At 49.5% G+C, this 23609-nt stretch overlaps 2 protein-coding genes across 7 annotated transcripts in view; one reads left to right on the top strand and one right to left on the bottom strand.

Moving 5' to 3' along the window:
- Positions 1–17012, bottom strand: TPX2 (TPX2 microtubule nucleation factor). 4 transcript variants are annotated; one of them, XM_059862439.1, is made up of 18 exons: positions 15326–16174; positions 12673–12797; positions 10419–10571; positions 10023–10148; positions 9712–9820; positions 9037–9168; positions 8248–8370; positions 7677–7810; positions 7209–7366; positions 6624–6795; positions 6354–6492; positions 5687–5903; positions 5375–5473; positions 4527–4703; positions 4260–4406; positions 3605–3716; positions 2763–2950; positions 1–2324 (listed from the first exon to the last, which is right to left on the bottom strand). In XM_059862439.1, the coding sequence occupies exons 3-18, from the start codon at positions 10519–10521 to the stop codon at positions 2214–2216; spliced, it is 2247 nt and encodes a 748-aa protein (XP_059718422.1). In that variant the 5' UTR covers positions 10522–10571; positions 12673–12797; positions 15326–16174; the 3' UTR covers positions 1–2213. The 4 variants fall into 4 exon arrangements, with proteins under 4 accessions (XP_059718422.1, XP_059718423.1, XP_059718421.1 ...); XM_059862440.1 differs by lacking the exons at positions 12673–12797; positions 15326–16174 and adding an exon at positions 16872–17012; XM_059862438.1 differs by lacking the exon at positions 12673–12797.
- The window catches only part of BCL2L1 (BCL2 like 1), an 18478-nt gene continuing 11257 nt past the window's right edge, over positions 16389–23609 (top strand). Inside the window, exons 1-2 of one of the 3 annotated variants that reach the window (XM_059862449.1) lie at positions 16389–16533; positions 17484–18149. In XM_059862449.1, coding sequence (XP_059718432.1) covers positions 17595–18149 — 555 coding nt within the window. In that variant the 5' untranslated portion in view covers positions 16389–16533; positions 17484–17594. Of the gene's footprint in view, positions 16534–17108; positions 17248–17483; positions 18150–23609 lie in introns of those variants that run through there. The other 2 variants (XM_059862447.1, XM_059862448.1) reach the window with 2 other exon arrangements.

A 23609-nucleotide genomic window follows, 5' to 3' on the forward strand; every position in this document is an offset into this window, starting at 1 on the left:
TGGGGAAAGATGTAATGTCTTTTATTAGACCCAAATGATACCATTGGGGAAAAAATACTGCCAAGCTGTCAGGCACACAACCCCTTCCTCAAGGCAGAAGAGGCCATGTAGGGCCATCAGGGAAATCCAGCTGCTTCATCCTTCAGGGCTTAGTGGCTGCTCCAGTTCCATGGCCTCATGATCCTGCTTGCCTTCACATTCTTCAGCAGCTCATCATCATTCCAGCTTCACCCTGACTCATCATAAATATTTGCTGCTTCTGCTGCCCACATGCTGCCTTCTCCAGAGCTGGCACTCGAGGAAAAAACATCTGAGGTTCTGTGATGTGCCCATCCAGTAGCAGATCACAGGGAACAGCCCCACCATGACAGAAATGGGGGTAAGGCAGACAGGTCAGATCCACATGGATTGTCATTTTCAAGAAGAGGATGCTGACATGTCCCTTGTGCTCCAGCCACTCCTGCAAATTGTCACAGCAGCAGTGACAGCAGTTTTTCTCGCTGTCCTGTAACTCCCAGCTCAGTGACATAGGGCTACAGCAAAGTCAGAAAAATGTGGCTGAAGGCAGGCTGGGTGATTAGATCAAACTTTTGGGCCAACCTCTGCCACAGCTACACAAAGATCCTCATGAGAAGGGAAGGAAAAGCTGAAACTTGAGCAAAATGGAGCCATGTCTGAGGTCACCATTTCCAAGAACCCACACTGCCATGGGGTCATTCATCCTTCAGTACCAACATACTTTCCCCAAGCCTCTCATTCTCCAGCTCCTCAGTTACTAACTGCATAAAACCTTTAATTTTTTTGAAGAATCCCTGTATTTCAGTGTGGGTGGCTTTTCCTCTTTAATCCCAGCACTGAAGTTCGAGGCTGGTGCTCTTGGAAACACTCCCATAGAGACCCCAGCTGTTCTGCAATGATATCTCTTGAGCATCACACTTTTTAGGAGAATTCCTGCAGAAACATCATCCCTTGGGTCCAATAAATGTTCATCTTGGAATTTAGATCTCTAAGGACTTTCTTCCACTGTTACCTCTCTCAGTCTAGGAGTAAAATAGCAATTGCTTGATGCACTTTGGCAAGAATGAGACAGCATCTCTAAGCACCCCCTTAGGTGGAATCTAACATCTAGTTTGAACTCTCTTTTTCAGCCAAAAATCTGAACAAAACGTTACACACTCCGGGAATACTACTTCAACATATCCCAGTTCAGAAGAAATGAAAGCAAATGTTTTCCATAACCACCAAATAACCAAGTTTGTCCAGTTAGGACAAATTAATTCTAAATTTCCATTTACCCCCCTCTACTAAGCAGCACAACAGTAGCAAGCAGCCCTGCTCATGGGGTGAGCAGGTATTGCAGCAAAACAAAAAGAAATCAGAGCACAATACTAAGTAAGAAATAATTATTAAAACTTTAATCTAGATGTGTCCACTCTTCATAATGCCAGCAGTTTTGTCCTCCAGCAATTGAGCACTTGGGCTATGTTTAGCTCTGCTCACTGCCAAAACTAGCCAGAGATGCTGATGATTCTGCAGCCAAGAGACCTGCACTGCCAGAAGCTGGGGCAGCAGCTCACAGCAAGTCACTTGCCAGACAAATGGCTCCCCAAACAGGACTTCAGTTATAAAACAGCAAGATGGTTTAATACTCTAATATACACAAAGAATTACTTTTAAGTGTAGGCAAGATTTATATTTGTGGTCATCTAAACATCAACAAGGAAGGCCAGACCCGCGCTACACTGGCTTGAAGGAACCTCATTTAACACAATTCAAGCTAAATGTAGACTAAAATGCTAAAAAACAGACACTTGAAAATAGCACTTAGTGTAAAAACATTCGACAGCTCTGCCAGACGCACACATCTGTGTGGCCAGTCTTTATCAAAAACTCTTCTGCAGGAAAGGGCTTCAGCCCATTAGCCTGAGACAGTGAGCAGATTAGGAATTCTTATTTAGTTAGGTACACAATATCTGTATGCAATATCAAAACTTGGTTTAGTCTCTAGAGAAGATGGGGTCTATATACACAGCAAGGCCAGGAGGCACTGCTGAAATGCCATGGGCTCAGGTGGAGTTTAACTACTCAGTACAACAACGAAACCAAGCATAGGAGTTCAGACCAAGCAGTCATGGAAAAACAATTGCTCCCTCTCTCCTACCAAGGGAGGTGGAGAAGGATGGGATCTCCCAGCAGTTGTCAGTGGATGCTCATCAGCATCGGAATCTGTCTGAGAAGTTGGGAGACTTTGGCACAGTCAGCGGTTGATGACTGGACTTCACTTCTAGGCTGCGGTATTTGCGTATTGGGTTTGCCTTGTGAACCTGTGGAAAAATAAATATAAGCAAGGGCAAAACAAAGCAAATGGCTGCAGTTACGATGAAGCTGAAATTTGCAGGTGAGCTGTGGATGAGGTGAAGGCGGGCATCTGCCTGAGACCACCACACAACCCTGGGCACTGGAGTGAGGTAGTGGGAAAATGCACAGCATCTGTTGGGGTTGTGGGTTTTACTAAGATCATTCTGCTTTGATAAGTACACATGTGCAGCTCCAAAACTCAGCACAGCTGCCTTCTTTGTTTGCATGGTTTTGTAGGTTTGGTTTTTTTAAACCAGTTGTGAAGTTAGTGAGTCATCAATTTGCAAAAGGGAACCTTGAAAAGGCAGTTTTAGCACAGCTCAACTGTGGCATTAGCTCCATAAGGATATTCCCACATTCCTTTGGGTTACTTTATAGCCCTTGCTCAGAAACAGCTCACTTACCATTTCTTGTCTTAGCTTAGCAACTTCTTCTTTTTCACGCTGCTCTTGTTTCTGCCGGATCTGCTCCTCATACTTCTCCCTTAAGGCTTCTGCTTCTGCCAATCGCTTTTCAAATTCTTGCCGTTCTTTTGCTCTTCTTTCTGTTGCCAGCTCAAAGCTTTCAGGAACTACAGAACCAGAAAGGCTCTCTAAGTTTAGAAATAGAGGAGATAACATTGGTTCAAAGACAGTCAGGTAAAGCAGAGCAGCACTAATGTCAACGGAAGCCTCCCTTTGGAGAGCTTCCCCTTGGCAAGGGTGGTTAGGAGATACCTCCAGGCTTCAGGAAAAGAGAAAACTTTACTCCCAGACGTGAGCAGTATTAATGCAGACGTCACCCCATCATGGGTGTTCTCATGGGAGGGAGCAAGCACACAATTGTTAGTACAAACAAGTTTTTGGCTGGTTTTATGCTCTACAAATCTCAGCCTACCCAAGCAGTAGATGCCTTCATCTCACTAGAAACAGGAGGGAAAGAGTGACAGCGCTGCAGAAATGCCAGCTGTCTCTGCAGGGAGCTCCTCACATTCTCAGTACCCTTATCCTGAGCTGGCACACATCAATCATCTGCCAATTGCAGCAGAGCTTCTGAATACAGCTGCCATGCTGAAGCAGGACAGGGGGGTGGAGAGGAAATCCCCCTGCTCCCAGGGGACACAAGCTGTTAGGCAATTAGTTGATTAAATGCAAGGCACTATTGGCTGTACTGATGAAGAAGAGGCAACAGCCAGAAAAAACATCACTTAATCGCCTCGGTTCTGAGCTATCAGCCAAGCCTGTGTAGCAAGTACTTGCACCTTTACCTGATAGCATCCTATGTTCCTTTTTGGGCACAAAAGGCTCCTGGTACACCACTGTGTTGGGACGAGCTTTAAAACATGCTGCCTCTTTCTGCCTTTTCAAGTCTTCTTCAAGCTGCAAAAGAAGAGAGTACATCAAGTGCCAGGCAGAAAGAGACCATCTCCCCCTGACCCAGACTCCAGCACTCCCTACACTGGAAAAGCCATGCTGACTCAGTCAAATAATTTCCATAGAAAACTATATTAAAGCCAAAATTTGGTGTTGCTTATTGCCTGACAGTTGCTTTGCTAAAAAATAGCCTGAAGAAAGTTTCATGTGTCCACTGCAGATGTGAGAAAAGCAGTATATTATTTATGTGTCGATAAATTCCTGGAGGTAGTCAGCAAAGAAATTCAGCTGCACAGAGCTGCTGCTCAGAAAAAGCCCCATAGCTGTTAATACAATTGTGGTAAATCCCATAATTTACCACTAAGTAAGAAAAATAAAAACAAACCATTGACCAATCCTTAACCCAATAGCACAAGTCTCATGCCAAGTACAGAAAAATTCCTTGCTCCAACTCAGCTACTGATTCACTTCAAGGAGGATAGTTTCTCTAGTCAACAACAACTCCAGTTGATTTAGGTCTGGTCATTCCCATTACCCTTTTCATCCTACCTGCTGTTTCCAGCTCTGGAGCTTGGCAGCTCCCCGTTCATCCACGTGCAGATGGAATGGTTCAGGCTGAGTTGGGGTTTTGACCTTCTTTTCTGGCAGTTTAACTTCGTCAAAGTAAGGCAGAGGCAATGCTTTGAACTTTGGCACCTGAAATAAACAACTCAAAATATTTCTTGTCCTTTCCTTGGAGGTTTAATAGACAACAGCAAATCCTATTACATTCTTTTTACTGAAGGAGTGGAATCTAAGGTAGCTTTTGATTCTTACCTCTTCCTTCTGCAGTTCTTCTATTTTTTTTTCTTTTTGTATTTGTCGCTCTCTGTCCCGGGCATCGAAAGAGAAGGGGCAAACTTCCACGTGCCTCTGCTCTGGCATTTTGGGTTTGAAGGGCACTCCATAATGTGGCATAGGATTAGCTTTGATCACAGCCACTTCCTCTTTTCCCTAAAGGGATATTAGCATTAGGATCTGATTTTTTACTTTTGTATAGGCTGCAATTCCTGCCAAGCAAAACTACAAAGAGCTTTGAATGAACTCCTTTGATAAGGGGCACAGCAGGGTCACACAAACAGTGGACACTGCAAAAACTAGGAATCCAAGAAGTACCAATTTACTGGCACCCTGAACCACAGGCCCAATTCTTCCTTTTATGAAACCACTCTCAATTCTAGTTCTCATTCAAAGTAGACTATAATTATTTAATATCCTCTTGACAAGGAGGAAAGGAAGAAGGATGTGAAGCTTTCAGAATCCTGCTCCCCACCTCAGGGAGAAGAAAGGTCATGTGTAATATCTGCCTTTAGACAGAATAGGGAAGGATGAGAAATCTAAGCAGTTCACCTTCCTCATTTATAGCAGCAAAACCTCAGAAACCTTCATCAGTGCCCTAGCATTGAAATTATTTCATTTTTAATGAGAATTCAGTTTCTGTAAAAAGAGTAGCAATAACCAGATTGTCTGTGTAATTTACTCAAAACAAAGGTAACCACTGGAGGAACTGCTCACAGGAGGGAAGGAAGGGGCTTTCAGCCCCAAAGCATCCCACCCACATCCAGAGGCACAGCAGGCCCTGCAGTGAGAACTGGGCCTGACTCCAGCCCCATCACAACTGTTACCTTTTCCTCCTCTCTGCCAGACACATGGGTCCTGCTTCTCAAGGTAAAGGCTGGAGACTTGGGGACTGTAACAGGAAGTGCTTTCTTCTCTGGAACACCCTGTTCAGAAAAGCCAGTAAGGAGTTACCCAAGGCCAAGTGCCAAGAAAACGCCTCAGAGAAACAACCTGACAGCACAGGATGTACCTACTGGGGTTCTTACCTAATGACAGACACTGTTTACAGAGATCATTAAACACATAATGCAACATAGCTGCAAACATTTTGAAGCTCATTGCCACTAATCCCAAAGCCTGGGTGTTATTAAACTTACCACAACATCCTCCAGGATTTTTGTGGGACATGGCCTGGAATGGAATTCGAAGCGCTCTTCCTCCTGCTGCTTCTTACTCTCACGCTCCTGAATCCTTTTTTCTATTTCCAGCTGAAAGCCAATGGGTTGGGTGAGCTTCTTCACAGGGGGCTTCTTGGGCAGGAGTGGCCCACCCTCAAAGATTTTGTGATTGATTTCTCGTGCTTTGAATTTGTACCTATGCAGGAACAATGGAGACAATCACCAGTCATACATTGTACGTTAGTGTGCAGCTCTAGCTAGCAATTCTTCCTTTGCCTTCAAAACAGCAAGATTAATAAGGAAAATCTTATGGATTGTTTTCCTAGAAATCCAAACCTTTGCCTACAGGCAAGTTTTGAAGTGCATTCAGGCTGCATTGCTGTATTGGGTTTGCTTTACTCATCATAAGCTGTACTCAACCCTCAGCTCTCCTAAGTGCACATTCTTCAAAATGAATTGTTTATATTTCACTCCCATACAATCAGAGCTGAAGAATTCTGAACAACCTAAAGGAATCTCAATGGTGTATGCTACTCATTCTTTCACACATAAAGGGCATTCCAGAGAAGCGACATTTTGGTACCTGAAAAATATTTCCAGTGTGGTACAATCATCCCCTGGAGGACTAGAGTAAGCCCTTACTTACTGTTGAATTTTCTCTACTTCCTCTGCTTCTAACTCTGCAGCAGTTTTGCAGGTGACAGGTCTCAAGCGATGCTTTGTTCGCAGCACTGGTGTTTTGGGATGCGTGGGCTGAGCCTTCACAGGCTTTTTTGAAACTGAGCCTACAAATTCAAGTCACAGAGACCAGAAGTTAATGGCAAGGCCTGCAACAATCACAGGCCATTTGCTCAGAATAGTCAAAGCATCTCTTGCTCTACCACCAATGTGTGTGGACAAAGACAGGACAACTCACCTTCCTCAGATTTCCTGCTCCTCAAATGGTAACGAGGGGGTGTGCGTTTTTGGAATGCTTCTACCTGCTCAGCAAAGGACACGTATTCTGTTGTGGCTTCTTCAAGTTTTCTTTTGTTTCCCTGGGACAGATTGAAAGGTTTGGGGACAGTGTGTCCCTTTGGCATTCGCACCTGGAGACAGAAAACCACAGTCAGTATGGCCAGGAGGTTGTGATGACATTTACTTTCCCCACTGACGCACAGTATTTGTCCCTTCCTCTCACTGCAAAGAAGATAACACCTCACATTAAGCACAAGTGTTAACAGTCTGAAAATGCACAAGTTATACTGGGAAACTGTATCAAGCACATTAAAGCACAAAGTGGAATGACTGGAAGATCTGACATTAAAGGGCTCCTTTTTCCACAAGGTTTCTTTGGAGTCTTGTGGCAACACAGACACACGGGAAGTCTACAGTCACATTTGCACAACATCTGCCTCTGGTGGTAACCTCTCTGTGGGTATCAGCCCAAACATTGCACAAGGAGCAGGGAGATGATAGCAAGAATCAGTGAGCTGAGTTCTGGCAACACTCTTGCTCTCACCGGAGATGGGGGATGCTTCCTCAGGACTGCTGCAAAATCTAGCTCCTTGTACTCGTTCACAGGCTGGCTTTCTACATTCTGTTTAATTCTATTCTCCGTGCAGAAGTGGAAATTAATTGGCTTTGTTACTTGACCAACAGGTTTCTTCATGGGTTGTCCTAGAGAAAAAGAACATGTAAGGACTGGAAGACTTTTGCTGTGGGGTACAATTTGTGGAAATAAAAAAAAAGCATTTAATTTCTAACAACTAGGTAAATTTTTAGAGAACTCATCTTTAACATTTCAAAACATGACATAACCCAAACCCACCTGTTTCCAGGCAGTTTAGGGGCTGATCTACATTGAATGGCTCCTAGTATTTATTGCAAAGTCGGAAATGCCTGTTTTCAAAGGTGCTTGCACAGCTCCGTGCAGCACTCTCCAGCTGAGCCCAATGCAGCTATATTCAGCAATTTAGGCAGAGCCCACCTGCTCCAGCAATAGCTGCTTTCAGAGACTCCTCGTTCTTCTTCCGCAGCTCCATAACCTCCTGCTGCAACTGCTGCATCTTTTCCACCTCCTGCTCCTCTGTACTCTTTGGCTTGCTAGAAGGTTTGGTCCTCCTGCATAAGTACATTAAAAACTAAGATATGCCTTTCTGCTTCCGTGGTTATTAGCATGAAGCTTGTGCAAGGAACATGCTTATGCCCAGCCTCGCTGCAGGAGCATCACCGGTTATAAAAACCTTCTCTTTAGAGGAGATCTGCTTGGGTTTTGTTTGCTCAAGAAATCTCACAGCTAGCTGCTATTCTGCAGACCCACTTGCTGTGTGCATTCTTGATCCATTAGAAAGAACAACTTTTTCCTCAAGAGAAAAGCAAAAGCTTTTCTGTGCAGAGGTTCAGCTGGTGAAGTACATTTCATCCTAATATTGTTGCCTTGACCCAGTGTTTACTAAATGTGATACCATCACATGCTAAGTTGAAGCTGAAAACACACAGCCAGGACTGTCACCTAAATCAACTGTGATTAGCACACAAGTCACAAGAAAGCCACGTACTTCAACATTGTTGGCGTGGAGGGCATGGTCTGTTTGCTTTTCCCTCTCCCTGGAGAGAGGTCAGGATCCTGCAGGGGTTCTTTCTTTGTGGACGTTTCTGTCACCTTCTCTCTGCTACCAGAACTAAGAGAAAAAGTTGTTAGGGCAAACCCCTTGAATTAACTGTATTCTAAATAAGTTACCACTTGCAGGTCTCTCCACCATGCATAACATCCCAACACCTGGTGAGGTCTAAGGTATGCCAGGCTAGCCTTACCTCACCCCAAGCCCACGTATAGACCATCCAGCTTTCTCTGGTACTCTAAGGCTGCAGAAGGGAAGATGAATTACTGAGTTTTTGGAACTTTTCTGGAGAAGGGAGGTACACTGTAGATCACTGAGATACAGCAGTGTTTCAAAGATCACACTTCAATTTCCTGACCTGAAGCTTATCACCATATGATACTTTAGCGGTTAAGTTAATTTGAGAAATATTTTGGCTGCGACTCTTTCATAGCTAATGACTGCCTGATGACTTCCGGATGGATAAATTCAGACAAATTTAAAGCTGACAGACACTGAGTAAGAAGGTGAAGAAGCCTATGCTTATTTAATTCACATCTCCACCTCCAAACAGAGCCATTCCTTCAGCATTTACAGCCATTTCTTGTTCATGAAACCAGTGTCAGCAACCAGTTCCAGCCACTACCCTCTTCCTGTAACAACCGTCTCAAACAGGCAGAAACCCTTTCCAAAGAAATAGTTGTATCCCTTTTCCCAGCCCTTAACAGAAGGACTTGGATGACATACAGTCTCATTTTCTTCAAGGGTGGAACATCTTCCTTATTATCCAGGGCATTAGCAATTCTCTCTGCTTTGATTCTGCCCGGCTGCTTGCGCTGCTGGGTCTTCCCCTGCTTTGTAGCCAGTCTCCTGCCTGGTCTAGAGTAGAACAGAAAGCAGAAGTCAGTTTTCCCACAGATCTGAGGACACACCTGACCTGGATGATGCATTTATGTGAGTGCATCCCCTAACTCCACCACACAAATTGTGTTTGACACAACAATCCAAAGGCAGTATGATTTATTAAAGTTTAACAATCCATAAACTAAATATTCTTTGCTATATATGAGCATGCAGAGCTTGCATTCATATCAAGAATGAGTTCTGCCCAAGTCAGGCAGATATAAACAAAGAAACTTTATAAGCCACCTCAGTTTCAGATATCCTCACATTCCAGAAGCTCCTGGTGCTGCCGAGTCTCATTTGACAAGTATGTGAGACACTGCATTACATTTCCACCCTAGAGACTGCCCGTCCAGCTTAGCCAGCAGATCAGATGTCCCAATGCACCATCTCCATGTTGGAGAACTCCAGCCCCACAGGATGCCCCAAGAACAGCTTAGAACTGCAGATCCTGAGAGCAAGGACCTGCTTAGTTACACCATCATCAATCATTGTACAAACTGAACACAAATATTTCACCTCTGAGGGGCCTCTGCAGGGGCACCAGCTCTCCAGGTTGCCAGGGACCCGACAATATTCTGAGGGACCGTGTTGCCCTGGGCACATTCGGCTTCACCATCACTTTCACCTGAGAAAGGGGCAAGTGTCAGCTTATCTATATATATATATATATATATATGCACAGAACAACAAGTAAAACCACAGGAGACCTTGTAGATAAGAGTTTATGAAGATGGCCCCACAAAAACCGGACAGAGGCCTTTCCATTTTGTCAGTGAAAAGTAGGTAAAATTTATTTATTCCCTCCCTGCTACACCATGCCAGCTTACTCATTGCTACTTCTTGCAATGGGACAGAAGACAGAATAACATCAGGCTTTGAAAAAGCAGGGCTGCGGTGTGAGACCTCTGCCAGATTTTCTGCAGGAGGGACATTCTCCAGATTGGCTTTTTCATCTGTAAGGAGAAAAAGACTTTCACTATACACACTGTTAGGAATTGTCAAAAATACCCCAGAATATATTATGAGGTTAACAAAGGCAAGTTACAGGTGACAAAATTTAAATTAAAAAAAAAAAAAAAAAAACAGAACAAAAGAAACCCCATGCATGATGAATGATGCAGTTAACATCATGATTAATGGGCACAGAAGCCAGGCCCAAAACAAAGATCACACCAAGGTGTCATCCAACGAGGAAACACCTCAAGGAGCTGGAAGCAACTTACCAAACCAGGAGTCTGCATTGTGCATATCATCCTCATTCAGAGTTGCAAAATCGATGCAGATGTTTGGGACATCAAAAGAATAACGGGATTCTGGCTTAGACATCTTCACAGCCACACGGTCCCCAAGAGTCCTCTGTCTGCACCTCTACAGCCCTTTAGACAACAACAGGGAATCAGTGGAATCATCCCTCCCCCCTCTTCCTCTGCAGAGTTTCTAGAGACAGGCATTGGGACATCCCCCCCTTCTTGCACTTCACACCTTTGGGCAGAACTCCTCACGAGAAATGCAGAGTTTTATTCTACTGCTGATCTGCAAAGCTAAGGCTATTTCACCACTGTTGACATTTGCAGGTTCAAAACTATCAGAAAGATCAAGTTTTGACTGGATTTTTTTTTGTACCTGTGGGTGCCAGAATTGTATTTTTTAAGAAGTATAAAGCTTTTCCAGAGAGTGGTTGATTTCCACTTCCTTCCCTCACCACACACAAAGAAGAGTTCTTGCTCTTACAAGATTTACAAACCTGAAGAGATTCACTCCAGAGCACTGCAATGCACAGCCTCTCTCTCTGAAGGGCTACAAAAAAGAACTAATGACACAAAGGTCCTCTTCTATGTAATAAATTGATTTTTAAAGCAGGAAGAGGGTTCTGTAGAACACTGTAACTGGGCAAACAGTCAGAAGGAGGGCAGTGTCAGGCCCTCTTGCATTCCTTAGCACTAGCCCAAGGCTGGCCAGGCTATAAACAAACTGAGCACTGTGACCCATGTCAAACAGTCCCTGCAGTTAATTAATGAAGCACTGACAGCAAGAGGAGTCCCTGTGTCAACAGGTGATATTAAACTCAATGGAACAGGAATAAAGCCAGTGACAAAGTTATAAACCCCAAAATTATACAAAACCTTCTTGCAAAGGTGCTTTTGTGATTCCTTGAACAGCTGTGAGGCAAAGCCCACAAGGATGTTATAAAACAGTCCCCAAGGAAATCACCTGAACTTTGCTTTTTTGAATCCAAGCAATTCCAAAGCAGCATATTCCTAACCCACAGAGCCTCAGCCCTTAACCACCTGTCTATGCAGACCACACATGGTTCAAAACCCAGATGGTGTTCCTCAATAAATAAGAAAATGGTCAAGAGTAAAGCAAAGCAGTGTTTAGGGGGTACCATGCTGGTCACAACCACTGGCCCCTGAGGATGGGTGCACTGAGAACCCTCCAGCTCCCCAGAGCAGAGCTGTGATAGTTAAAGGCAAGAATGTCATTAGAGAAGCACCAGCTATATGGCTGGGAAGATGTCAAGGTAGGGCCCAAAGAAGGCAAACAGAAGAATTAGAGCCAAAACCAACTGTAACTGAGCTCGAGACACGGCTGGAATCAAATGCTTTCCTACTGCCCTTAATCAAGATAGAATTTCTGTCAACACTTCAGGCTTTTTTAAAAATCAAATGCGTCATCTGCATTCTCCCCTCACCCTCTCCAGGCAGAGTCAGAGCTCTGGGCATCATGTTTCACAGCTACTTGTGCCCACTGCTACATTGCTGCAGTTTGCAGCTTTTTACTGAATAGAGCCCATATTCCACGTGTCACCACCCTCATCATCGACCTCATCGCTGACCCCTTCTCTCTCCCCTCTATCCCAGACAGAAGAAAATAATCAGGAAAAGGATTGTATCACTGCCTCAGTTTCATACTCTGTTTCTTGAAAGAGACAGCAGGAAGATAAAAGTTATTGTGACTGAACTCCAGAAAGTCCATTTCAGTCAGATGAACTCATGGCATCTGCCTCTCAAATCCCTACATATCCTCCAAGTCCTGCCTGGAACAGGACTGATGGTGAAGCAGCAGCTCACTGAGAGGCATCGTGCTCCTCCACCCACCGACTCAGGCTGGGACAGGGATCAGCCAGGAGTGCTCTGGTCATTTATCACTCCTGTGCCCACCAAAAGGCATCTGCAAACCCAACAGGCTCTGCCAAGCACAGCCCAACACCCGCTGCCCACTCCCTGCAGGCATTTTAAAACACCCCATCGTGATTCTGACAGCACAACCACATTTATCTCAATCCAAAATTCTTTTTCTCCACCGCAGCATTCATCCACCGGAAGGGCGGCATGAAAATTTTCCCTCATTAATAGGGACGTTCCCTAATTAGCAGGCAGTGTGTGCATTTCCCAGGCGTGACTACAGGCACACTGTAATCCTACACAGCTCGGCGTGGATTTAAAGCATGACCCTGCTCTCCCCCACATCCATCACCTCCTGTGTCGACACGGGTGTCTGCAGCCAGCCAGCCGGGGAACCCTCACCCCCGTTCTGCAGGATCAGCTTTCACCTGGTTTGCAGAGCTGCTGAGGCAGGAAAGGAAGATCTGATCTTCTCTCCTGCAAAAAGACCCCAAATTCCTTCTATAAAGTGTCTACTTAATTAAAATCTTCATTTGCTTTCTAGGTCTGCTCTCTCACTGACCTAAACGTGCCTCCAGAGCAGCACAGCCATATCCACAGAGAGGAACAGGCAGTGGGTTCCTCTGGACATCAGGTTTCTTTTGAGTAACTACACTTTGGCACGTTCCAGAAGAGTGCCTTGGCATGGTTTAGATTAGTTAGCTTTGAAAAAGGATTACACTAAGTTGGAACAAGCATTCCTATCCCAGAATAAGACTGATCCAACAGCAAGTGCAATAGGTATTTTGGAATAACTTCACACCTCTCTCTAATCCAAATTAGCTTTAAAATACTAACACAATTCCATCACAGATGTGTTCAGTGTCTTGATGTAGTTGTGAATTTTGTGCCAACAACACAATTTGCCTGGACAAAGAAGCCTCCCAGCCATTAAGGCCAAGGTGTTGGAGATTGGATGCAGCACTCAAAGATGAGAAATCAAGGACAGAGGGAGAGAGAATAGAGGATTGTGGGAGAGTAGCAAGGACGGGATAGGGACACAGAAAGGCTGTGATAGGACAAGTGGGAATGGCTTCAAACTAAAAGAAGAGAGATTCAGACTGGATATTAGGCAGAAAATCTTCCCTGTAAGGGTAGTAAGGGCTGCCCAGAGAAGCTGTGGCTGCCCCATTCCTGGAAGTGTTGAAGGCCAGGTTGGACAGGGCTGGTCCACTGGAAGGTGTCTCTGCCAGGAATGGTGATGGGGGGTTGGAACAAGATGAGCTTTAAGGTCCCTTCCGACCCAAAACAGTCCGGGTCCTGAGGAAAGTAGAGAGATCTGCTCTTTCTTGCCACCTTGCAATGTAGATAAGGCCCTGCTGAACTGGAGATGATGCCTTATCACAACACACCACTGGAGCTTCACAAGTTACAAATGTTATTTATGGCAAATCCTACAGGATCAGAAAGCACAATAAAAAACAGACACACAAGAAGAGGCTATTCTAAGTTTCACCAGCAGATAAACACAAAGACAGCTGATCCACATGCCTCGGAACCCAAGACAGGCAACCAGGAATAAGCAAGAGAAGCTTCCCCAAGGCTGAGGCAGCTGCATGGGAAGGTGCTCCAGCAACTCCAGGACCTTCTGCTGGGCTTCAACACCAGCTGCCACTTAAACACAGGATGCTGCACTAACCAGGCAGCTTTAATTCAGCCTGGCAGCTTCCTCATTGCCCTGCAACCCAGAGTTTTTTGTTCTTTTTATTGGGATAATAATCCAAAGGTCCCAGATGCTTTTCAGGGGTTAACATGTAAGTTAGACCATCTCTGAAGCTAGTCCTGTCACAACAGCCTGGTGAGAACCATCCCACCACAACGCCATCACCTGAACTCCCTCTACATGACACTGACAGCCTCAGAAAGTCACCCTTCATCCTTGCATTTCCCTGAGCAGGGTTAAGTGAACACTTTCAACATGCTCTGGATCTACAGCTTCTCCCTCCTCTCTCATGCCCCTTACTCAAAATTCAACTGGGCTTTTCTGCAACACAGAATCAACAATGGATTCACCATTCCCCCAAACGCTGCTGTTCCATCATTTAATGCTCAAACTGGGAGACAAAGCCTTTAACTATCCCCAGGTGAGAGCTGAGGCCGCAAAAAGCTCCGCAGACCACCCCGACCGGCAGCTAAGGTAGGGGAAAAGTGCTGGCACAGCCTTTGCTGTGACTAACGGCCCAGACCCGCCCCCATTCCCAAAAAAAAACAGCCCTGACATCTCGTGCTCCCTAAAAAAGATCCCACAAGTTTCAGAAGACATGAAGATGGGACAGTCTAAGAATAGATGTTCAAGGAAAAGAAAATTATTTTTAGCTAGCACAGCCTTAACTAATTGTTACATTAAGCTGAAGGTCCTCTAGCTTAAAAAAACCTCCGCATAAAAATAGCTCCCCTAATGTTTTTTTTTTTCTGTTACTTGGGCCAGGTTTTGCCTGGTTTGCTTCCCTCCTTTTCCTGGGAAGCGGGATTTGGACTGAAAAGAAGTTACAGAGCTTTCCATCGCGAAATACACTGTTTCATCAGATCTCATAATTGTTTAAAGACTTAGAGCTTTATTCCACTGCCGAGGCACCCACTCCACCGTAAGGCACACACCTAGCGCTGCAGTACCGGGAACCCCCCACCACCACGGCGGCTCCTCCCGTCACCGGAGGAGCCGCGGGCTCCGGGCTCCGCTTCCCCGGGGAACGAGAGGTTTGCAATCAGCCCCCGGAGCTCCGTTACGAGCCCGCCCGCCAAGCGCCGTGATAGCAGCTCCGGCCACGGGCTGAGCGGCCGGAGCCGCCTTCCGCCTCTGTCTCCCAGCCGAGCCCTCGGCCCCGTTACCAATATCTGGGCTCGGAGTAGGCCCGGGGAACGGCCGCGTCGCCACGGCCGGAGCAAACGACCAGATATAGGGAAGGGCTGTGGGTCAGGGAAAGAGGGGCGAGGCCGGGGCGTCCAGCCAGTACCCCCACACTCACCTCAGCAGCGCCGCCGCCACTCCGCGCGGCGCCTCTGCCGCCGCCGTTAACGGATTTCAAACAGGGCTCGGGAGTCCGAACCCACCAATCAGCGCCTGGCACACACCCTTTGAGGCGCGCGGAATGGCTGGACCGCTTGAGGACCCGGATAAGCGGACGCCGAGCAATGCAGTGGCCCTCTCCCTGCAAAGCCTGATGGGAAATGTAGTACGTGCTTGTACAGCACCACAATGTCTGGATAAGAACTGAACCACAACTCCCATAACGCACTGCGGAACAGAGTAGACCAATCAGAAAAGATGATGCGTTGACTGTCGTTCTGGGCGGCCTATCAGCGGTTGGCGGGCGGGACCCCGCAGCCAGTGTCAGCCGGTGGGGCCGCGGGCCGGGCAGTAGCCTACCGGAGTCAGGCTCTGGTTCTGCGGCTGTATCAGTGTCTGCTGCCCGGCTTCCTCCTTGCCCACCCTCTGGCCCTCAGCAAATCAGCCTTTCTGACTGCTGGGCCCAGGGAAGGCGGCTTACACCGCCTGGTAAGACTGGCTAGGTTTCTCGATGCTGTGAGGAGAAAGTGCCCTTTGCGCAGTGGCGTTATCGACCCCAAGTGCTGTATAATAGTCCTCGCGCCTTTGCAGAGGGATGGGTAGCCAGCCGTTAACGGAGGGGTAGACCCCGGCTGCCACAGTCGCTCTCACTGCTCCGGCACTACCCACATAAACCTCTCCTCACAACCCCGCCATGGGCTCCCTGAGCAGTGTGGAGACACAAAACACTCCACGTTAGTCCCGGACTGGTGTGAGGAGTTTGCAGCCGTGTCAGCGGCAGGGCCGTGTCCGCAGGGCGCGGTGAGACTAGAGGCCCGAGCTGACTCCGCCATGGCCAGCAGGAGGCGCCAGAGCTCCGCCCTCCGCCCGGCACCTTCGCGCCTGCGCACCGGCCCAGCCAGCACGGCGCGTGCGCACCGTGCCCCGCGCAGTCCAACCGACGATCCTCGCCCAGCCTCGAGGCACCGTGCGCACGCGCACCGCCCCCTTGCTGCCCCCTCCCACCCTCCGCACCCCCCCGGCCGCTCGGCGGGCGATGTGGAAGGAATCCCGGGACTACTGAGCGGGCCGAGGCCCGGCGGGGCTCCCGGCGACCTCCAGCGTCGCTACCAGCCGGGCCCGCGCGGTAGAGCCGGGAAGGACGCGGACCCCCAGTCGGGCACTGAGGTGAGGGGCGGGGTAGGGTAAAACCTGAGTGACGTGCGGCTCAGCCAAAGGGAGAGGCCACAGCCGGGCCCCGCCCCTCCCTGCCGCTGATTGGCTGGCGTGTCGGCCGCGCGGGCGCCGTGTCAGCCCTCGTGTGCGGCCCCGCCCCCCAGGTACGGCGACCGGTGGGGCCGTACGGGGACCTGGGGGGGGGCGGTTCGGGGGTCTGGGGCAAGCGGTCCGGTGGTGGTGGGGGGGGCAGTCCGGTGGCCAGGAGGACTGGCTACCCCCTGCGGCGCTCTCGCCTGCCGCTGCCCGGCGTGTCACCCTCCCGGCCCCAGCGGCAGGGCGCTGCTAACCGTGACTGGAATCGCTGCTGTAAGGACGCAGGGCCGTGCGGCGGCTCCCGCGGTCACGAGCGCTCGCCGATTTCAGCCGTTTATCCTCTCCGCCTGCGGGGAGCGAGGGGCTTCGGGGTGGCGGGGCTGCGGTCACCCTCAAACCGGGCCGCCCTGTGGCTGCCGTGATCCTTGGGTAGCGCTGCCTGCCTGCCCGCTGCCGCCGCTGCAGCCGTTGGGTAGCGCCGGCGGAGGGGGCGGAGGCGCCGGGCCCTTTAACGGGCGGGGCGAGGCGGGGGCGGTGCTGTCGCGTTCCGGGCCGACCCGGAGCTCCAGCAGAACAAGAACCGCCTCCGCCCCGGCCCGCAGCCGGCCTGCCAGGCGCAACCCGCAACCGGTGAGATCTGGGGTCTGCTCGGAACGAGCCTTGGGGTCCCCGGGGCTTCAGGCTGCTTTCCGGGGGAGTGGGTGTTGTGGTCGGTTCTCTGTGCGGCTTAAATCTGGTGGCCCTGAGCCTCGGCGTAGAGCTGCGGGGTGATCTCAGTATAACGATAAGCTATCGGTGGTAATGGCGCGGGTGCATCTAAGAGCTGTGGCATTAACCGTTTCGGCGCCTCTCTCCTCTGTGCTAAGGTCAGATGCTTCCATCGGTCGCGAGGAAGAGGAGCAGAGTCGGGACCTGCTAAGTGCTGATCTGCTTGTGCTCCAGACCATGGACTCATTGAAGGCGTCCCAGGTGTGAAAATGTACAGCAGTAACCGGGAGTTAGTGATTGACTTTGTTTCCTACAAGCTCTCACAGAAAGGATACAGCTGGAGTCAGCTGGAGGAGGAGGATGAGAACAGGACTGACTTTGCAGGGGAGGAGGACGAGATGGATGGGGTCCTCAACGGGAGCCCCTCCTGGCACGCGGCCACCAGCCACATAGTGAATGGAGCCACCGTGCACCAGAGCAGCCTTGAAGTCCATGAGATCCGTCGAGCAGCCGACGTGAGGCAGGCGCTGAGAGAGGCGGGGGATGAGTTTGAGCTGAGGTACCGGCGGGCGTTCAGCGACCTCACTTCCCAGCTCCACATCACTCCCAGCACGGCGTATCAGAGCTTTGAGCAGGTAGTGAACGAACTGTTCCGCGATGGAGTGAACTGGGGCCGCATCGTGGCTTTCTTCTCCTTCGGAGGAGCCTTGTGCGTGGAGAGCGTTGTTAAGGAGATGCGGGTATTGGTGAAACGCATCGTGTCTTGGATGACCACGTACTTGACCGACCACTTAGATCCCTGGATCCAGGAGAATGGCGGATGGGTAAGAACACTTCTGTGTGCTAGGGGCGGCTGCCCATGCCCTCCCTCGCTCCAGGCTGGCAGTGGGGCCGGTCAAACCGGAGCACAGCTCCCTACAATGTTTGTGCTAGAGCTTGTCCTTCCTCTTGCAGGGAGGATAAAGGGGTGTGTGGTCTTGCCTTCTGTGCTCTAAACACTGTCACAAGAGGGTCAGCCCACCATGTTGGCACAGTTTGTGCTTGCATATGTCTTTCTCCATCCCTGCTTTTTCTCCTCCCTGGATGTTATGTAAAAGACCTGTTTTTCCAAGAGCCTTTGGAAATCTAATGTCATCCAAGCTTGTTCTTCAAGGAGAGCCCTGGCTCTGGGGCATGTTCCCAGTGTCATTAATAGCAGGGAGTGGAGCTTCCTCCTCTCCAAGGCAGTGTTGTGGTGGGCTGGCTGGTTTTTTGCCGAGGTAACAGCTACTTCTTCATTCTGGAAACAGCTTTTGCCTTGCTCATGGTGAAGTGAATCCCACAGCAGATCTCGGTGGGTGGGTGGGCTTCTGGGATTGTCTGAGCTGATGTGGTTGGAGCCAGGGCCGAGGTGGAGGCAACCTCTGTGCTGGGGAGCTGCTCAGCCTGCAGCTGCTTTTCCCTTGGCAGGGAGCAGTGCTCCCAGCTGCCCCAGCAGCAAACCCTGGGAGCTCTCAGTGGTGAGGTATTAACATGAATAAGCATTTCTTCAGGAAGCATTCTTGAAATGCCGGGTCCGGCTGTGCAGTGCAGCCTGGGACTGCCGGCGGGAGGTATATGACCTACAGATGTCTGAGTTTTCATTTGGCTTTTGCATCTTAGTGATTCCCTGCTGCTGTAACCTTTACCGGTTCCCACTGGAAAGAGTTCATGCTGTCAGGAATTGGCATCATAACAGTGGGGAATTGCCTCCTTGCTGGGAGCTGAGGCCTCTCGGCCCGCTTCAGCTTGCGGTCCGTTGGCAGAGTCCAGCATTTTGGGAAGGGGACAGGAGCCTTTGAGCCCAGCGTTGTGCTCTCCACCCTCCTTGCAGAGAAGAGGTTCTCCCCAGCTCCCCGTGCCAGCAATGCTGGGGTCCCCCGGGAAGAAGGGGAGCTGGTGCACCCAAGGGGAGGGAGCTGCTTCAGGGAGGGTGAAAAAATTCCAGGAATGTGACCGCCCTGGGGCACTGCCTGGGTGGGGCTGCTCAGGCAAGGAGAGGAGCTTGGTTTCAGTTAATAGCCCGGGATCTGCTGGCCATTTCATCTGGCTGTATGTGCCCCATTAGCTCTCTCATCCTGCAGATAACCCTGGCCAAATACAGAGTTCCTTCCCCCTCCCTCTGCTTTTGGCTTTTAGAGCCACAGATTAGTTTTGGAATTAAGTGATCAAACTGAGGTTTCCAAGCTAGTGTGGCTGTTGCTGTTAGTGACGGATTGGGCTGTATCCTGGAGACCTAGGCGATAATGCAATCTGATTTTTTGTAAATGAACTCTCTGGGGGATTTAGATTAAATCACTGGTGGAAAATCACTGGTCCCTGCTTGTGGGGAATCAAACACCTCCTCCCTCTGTTCCCCACCCCCAACCATCACGATTCAGACTCTTCAATTTTTTTTGTGTCTGTCTCTAAATTAATTGTTTGGAACAAATATTTGCTCAACAGATTGCGGAAGGGTCAGGACTCCTCTCTATCTGACCCTCCCACCAGTTCTCTCTTTGAAAAATGCCGTTTCCCACTCAGGGGACCGCCTTTCTCTCTTGTTCTAACCTTGAACCGGGCTTTTAACTTCCTTGCCCAGGCTGTGCCGCTGCCTGGGCTATGCTGGGAGCTGAATGGAAGCCAGGCAGGGTGATGAAGGCTGGAGTGTGGGAGTCCACACCACCAGCCACCAAAAATACACTGCTGGGCAGTGTTGCTGCTGGAGCCCGTTGCAAACCCTGAGTGCTCATTTGACATCTTGGCTGTAGCTTTCTTCCACTCTCAGCTTTCATCATGTTCCTTCCTGTAGGAAGCCATGCCACTCCACACCAAGGGACAGAGGCCATAAGAGCTCCTGAGTGCCTCACGTGTGGGGTATGTGTGGGGATGCTTTGCTTTCCTTTGCTCTTGCGATTCCAGCTGCAGGGAGAAAGCCACTGGCCTTCTGCCAGCTCTCCCTGCAAGAGGAGTGCCACCCTGCCCTTTCTGTGATGGAGCCATCCCTCTCCTACTGCCCTGTTTGCACAGGGAGTCTGTTTGGTGCATTGGAGCTGTTAGAGCCTGTCCCATTCAAACAAAGCACTCCCGAGAGGTGCAGCAGGCTGGTCCTGGTGAGAGAGATGCAAGTTCTGGCAGGCCTGCTTGGCAGGGCCCAGGTGGTTTGTGTTTTGGAGCACTGCAACACTTCTCTTCCTGGAAAGCCCCTCTAAAAGAGGGAAGGAGCATGGCTCCATAGCAAGTGCTGCACAGCCCAGTTGTGTAGGAAGCTCTGTTTCATTCCCCACCAGCGGAACAAAGGCAGCATAGGAGGGCCATGGGGTGCAGGTGCCTTTGGAGGCTGCTGTGTGCTGGGCTGTAGCAGTTCTCTTGAGAAATCAAGTTTTGAGGCAAGGGGAAATAGTAAATCTTGCTCCATAATGTTAACATAGAAGTGTTTTGTCACATTTACTGGCTCTGCCTTGGTTTGCCCTCTGCTCTGCAATCTGGCACTGGGAAATCAAACAAACAAGAGCAACCCAAGGGGAACATTTAATAACTAGCCAGAAGAGAGCTGCTGCAAGCCATCCGATCCAAAAAGGAGGCTTTACTGGGCCAGTTGTTTTGACCAGGACCAGGTCCCACTAGCTGTGAAGTTGAAATGGTTGTGCCAGCAGGGATTGGGAATTGTGGAGAGAGAAATCTGGTGAGTGGGAAGGAAGGAGGGGGAAGCGCAGGGTGAACGGGAGAGAGCCTGGCAGGCAGAGATGTACTGACCGTGCCTAATCTGTTTGAGAAAGGAAAGTGAGCAGTAGTTCCTTCCTGGCTGTGACCCTCCAGTGCATGACAGCTTTTCCTTCAAGGCTAAATCCACATTCAGAGTGAGATTTAAAGAGGGTTTCCTGAACGAGCTTGGAGTTAGATCTGTGGTTATAGAGTCAAGAGGTTTGTGGGGCATATGATGGGGACCTACATGAAGGGGCTGCATCAGGCTTGAACTGAAAGCAAGTAGCATCTTTAGCACCAGTCTGTGATATATCAATCCCAATAAACTGTACTAGGCTGATGGAGAATGAACTGCTTCCTGCAGTGGCTCAGTGCTTCCTGGGTTCTCAGTTGACCCTGGCCACACAGGACTTGGTGTGCTGGGACATGTGTTGTGTCACCCTGCAGAGGAATAAAAGCTTGTGATTCTCTTTGGGGAAAACCCTTTGAACGTGTCAATATAGCAAGCTCATTTTTATCTTTTAAATTTTTTTTTCTGAATGATAGGAAATGACTCAGCCTGGGTCATATGACAGCACACAGCTGGGATTTCGCCCTGTGCTCTGGCTCCAGGCTCCTCAGTGGTTTCAGGTTGAGAGTTAGACTTTGAATCTCAGCTCTTTGAAAATGCTTTTTGGCCTTGTGTCCCAGGTATGCTGCACAAGCTGCCCCTGCCACTACCACATTTCCTGGGAGTGTGGTTTGCCAGAGTACTGCCTTTCTGAGTGTTACAGGTTGGGTTTTGGGGATGCCCTGGCACTTCTAATCCTGTTTGAGATCACAGCCCTTTGTTCCATGTGGTGGTCAACGTGAAGCAGAGCTGACTCACTGGAAATGACTGAGCATAGCCAAGGCCATGCTTTGCTGTCCTGAAGATGAATCCTTTGGCTTCATCTCAGGCTTAGAGAATTGGGGTTGTTCAGCCTGGAGAAGAGAGGGCTCCCTGACAGTGCCTAAAGAGGCTCCAGCAGAGGTGGAGGGGGACTTTGGACAAGGGCGTGGAGTAACAGGACAAGGGGGAATTCCTCCCCACTGACAGAGGGCAGAGTTAGATTGGATAATTAGGAAGGTTCTCTGCCCTGTGAGGTTTATGAGACACTGGCACAGGTTGCCCAAAGAAGCTGTGGCTGCCCCATCCCTGGAAGTGTTCACAGTCAGGTTGGATGGGGCTTTGAGCAACCTGGTCTGTGGTGATCATCTGTACTGTTGCTTTGCACTTTGTCCTCGGTGATTATTTTACAGCCTTGATCCCTTGCAGCTGAGATGACTGCCCCATTGTCATCACCGGCATGGGATGAAAAAGATGGTCCTCCTGCCAGTGGGGTTCCCCATGTCCCTTCACAGTCCTGGGTATTCCTCCCTGGCTGTGGGAGGTGCCAGCAGTGTCCTGACTTAGGCTGTCCTGCCTGGAGCAACCAGCCCAGGTAGCTGTATCCTCACTGACAGCTGGAGATCTGGGCTCAGCGTGCAGATCCCTGGCAGCTCCTCACCCAGCCTTCGACCTGGGAGGCTTTTCTGCAGTGCTCTCCAGGAAATGCCATTGGAATGACTTCCACTGCAGCTTCCTGCCCGGCCCACAGCAGCATTCCTGCCGCTAGACCAAGAGCAATGCAGAGGCTGATTTCAGAGCTTTGCTCTTTACCCCCTTTACTCGTTCTCCTTCTTTGGGGCCCTGCCTGTTTTCCTTGCTGCCTCTCGGTGTGTGGTGCAGTTTGATTACGTTCCTTAGATCTGTGATTACAGCAGGCGCCTGGAAAGCCAAACTCCTGCCCGTGGCTGGCTGTGGCTCAGAGCAGCCCACTTAACCCCGGGGTCTTTGAGCAAAAGGGATAGCATTTCCTTCACTCCCAGGGGAGCCACTGGCAACTCTGATTCGTAAAGCACTCCGAGGCTCTTTAATCCGAAGAGCTGAGTGTCATTTAAAAAAAGACCTGTGAAATAATTAACAAACTGTTTCTTGCTGCTCTGTGTTCACAGCTGCTCTCAGTAATGTCATTCCGCCTGCTCATCCTGCTCCTCTCTGACGCTGGAGCCGTGTCCCTGGAGCGCTGCCCAGGGTCTCTCTCTACTTCAGCAGCAGCGGGGTGTCCCAGCACAGCAGAAAGGGTGGGTGGGAGCTCTCTTTTCCCCAGTGGAAACTGCAGCTTTCTGTGTGTGTGTCTGGGCTGCTGTGCCTAATTTCCATGGAGCTCTGGTATGGTTTGTGTACGTGGTTTCCCCCCGGGAGCAGCAACACGCCTGCAGCACACACTGGGTGCAGCTGAATGGTGGTGTGGTGCTCTGAGACCTTTGCTAAAGCTGAGATGGTTTGGTTTCCTTTGGTTTTTACCAAGCAGCTGATGGCTGTAAGCACAGTCCCATCCTGACAAGGAGTATTTCTCTAGCAGCTCTTTCCCCACTAGCTGTAAAGCCAGAGTATTCCCAGGAGGAGCTGGGGGAAGGGAAGGGATGGATATCAGTCGTAGAAGTGTTGCAGACCTGCTGAACCGAGAGGCGAGGGATTAATGGTGGCTTCTGCTGTGGGAGCAGAAGGGGGCTGGGGG

Source organism: Haemorhous mexicanus, chromosome 18 (assembly GCF_027477595.1).
Source record: "Haemorhous mexicanus isolate bHaeMex1 chromosome 18, bHaeMex1.pri, whole genome shotgun sequence".
NCBI lineage: Eukaryota > Metazoa > Chordata > Aves > Passeriformes > Fringillidae > Haemorhous > Haemorhous mexicanus.

Excerpts from the sequence above, each read along its gene's own strand:
- TPX2 (XM_059862440.1), bottom strand. The coding sequence starts at position 10,521 with ATGTCTAAGCCAGAATCCCGTTATTCTTTTGATGTCCCAAACATCTGC. Across the intron at positions 9,821-10,022 it reads ATTGCAAGAAGTAGCAATGA|GTGAAAGTGATGGTGAAGCC; the intron begins GTAAGCTGGCAT and ends CCCCTTTCTCAG. Across the intron at positions 8,371-9,036 it reads CCCTTGAAGAAAATGAGACT|TTCTGGTAGCAGAGAGAAGG; the intron begins GTATGTCATCCA and ends TTTTTCTCTTAG.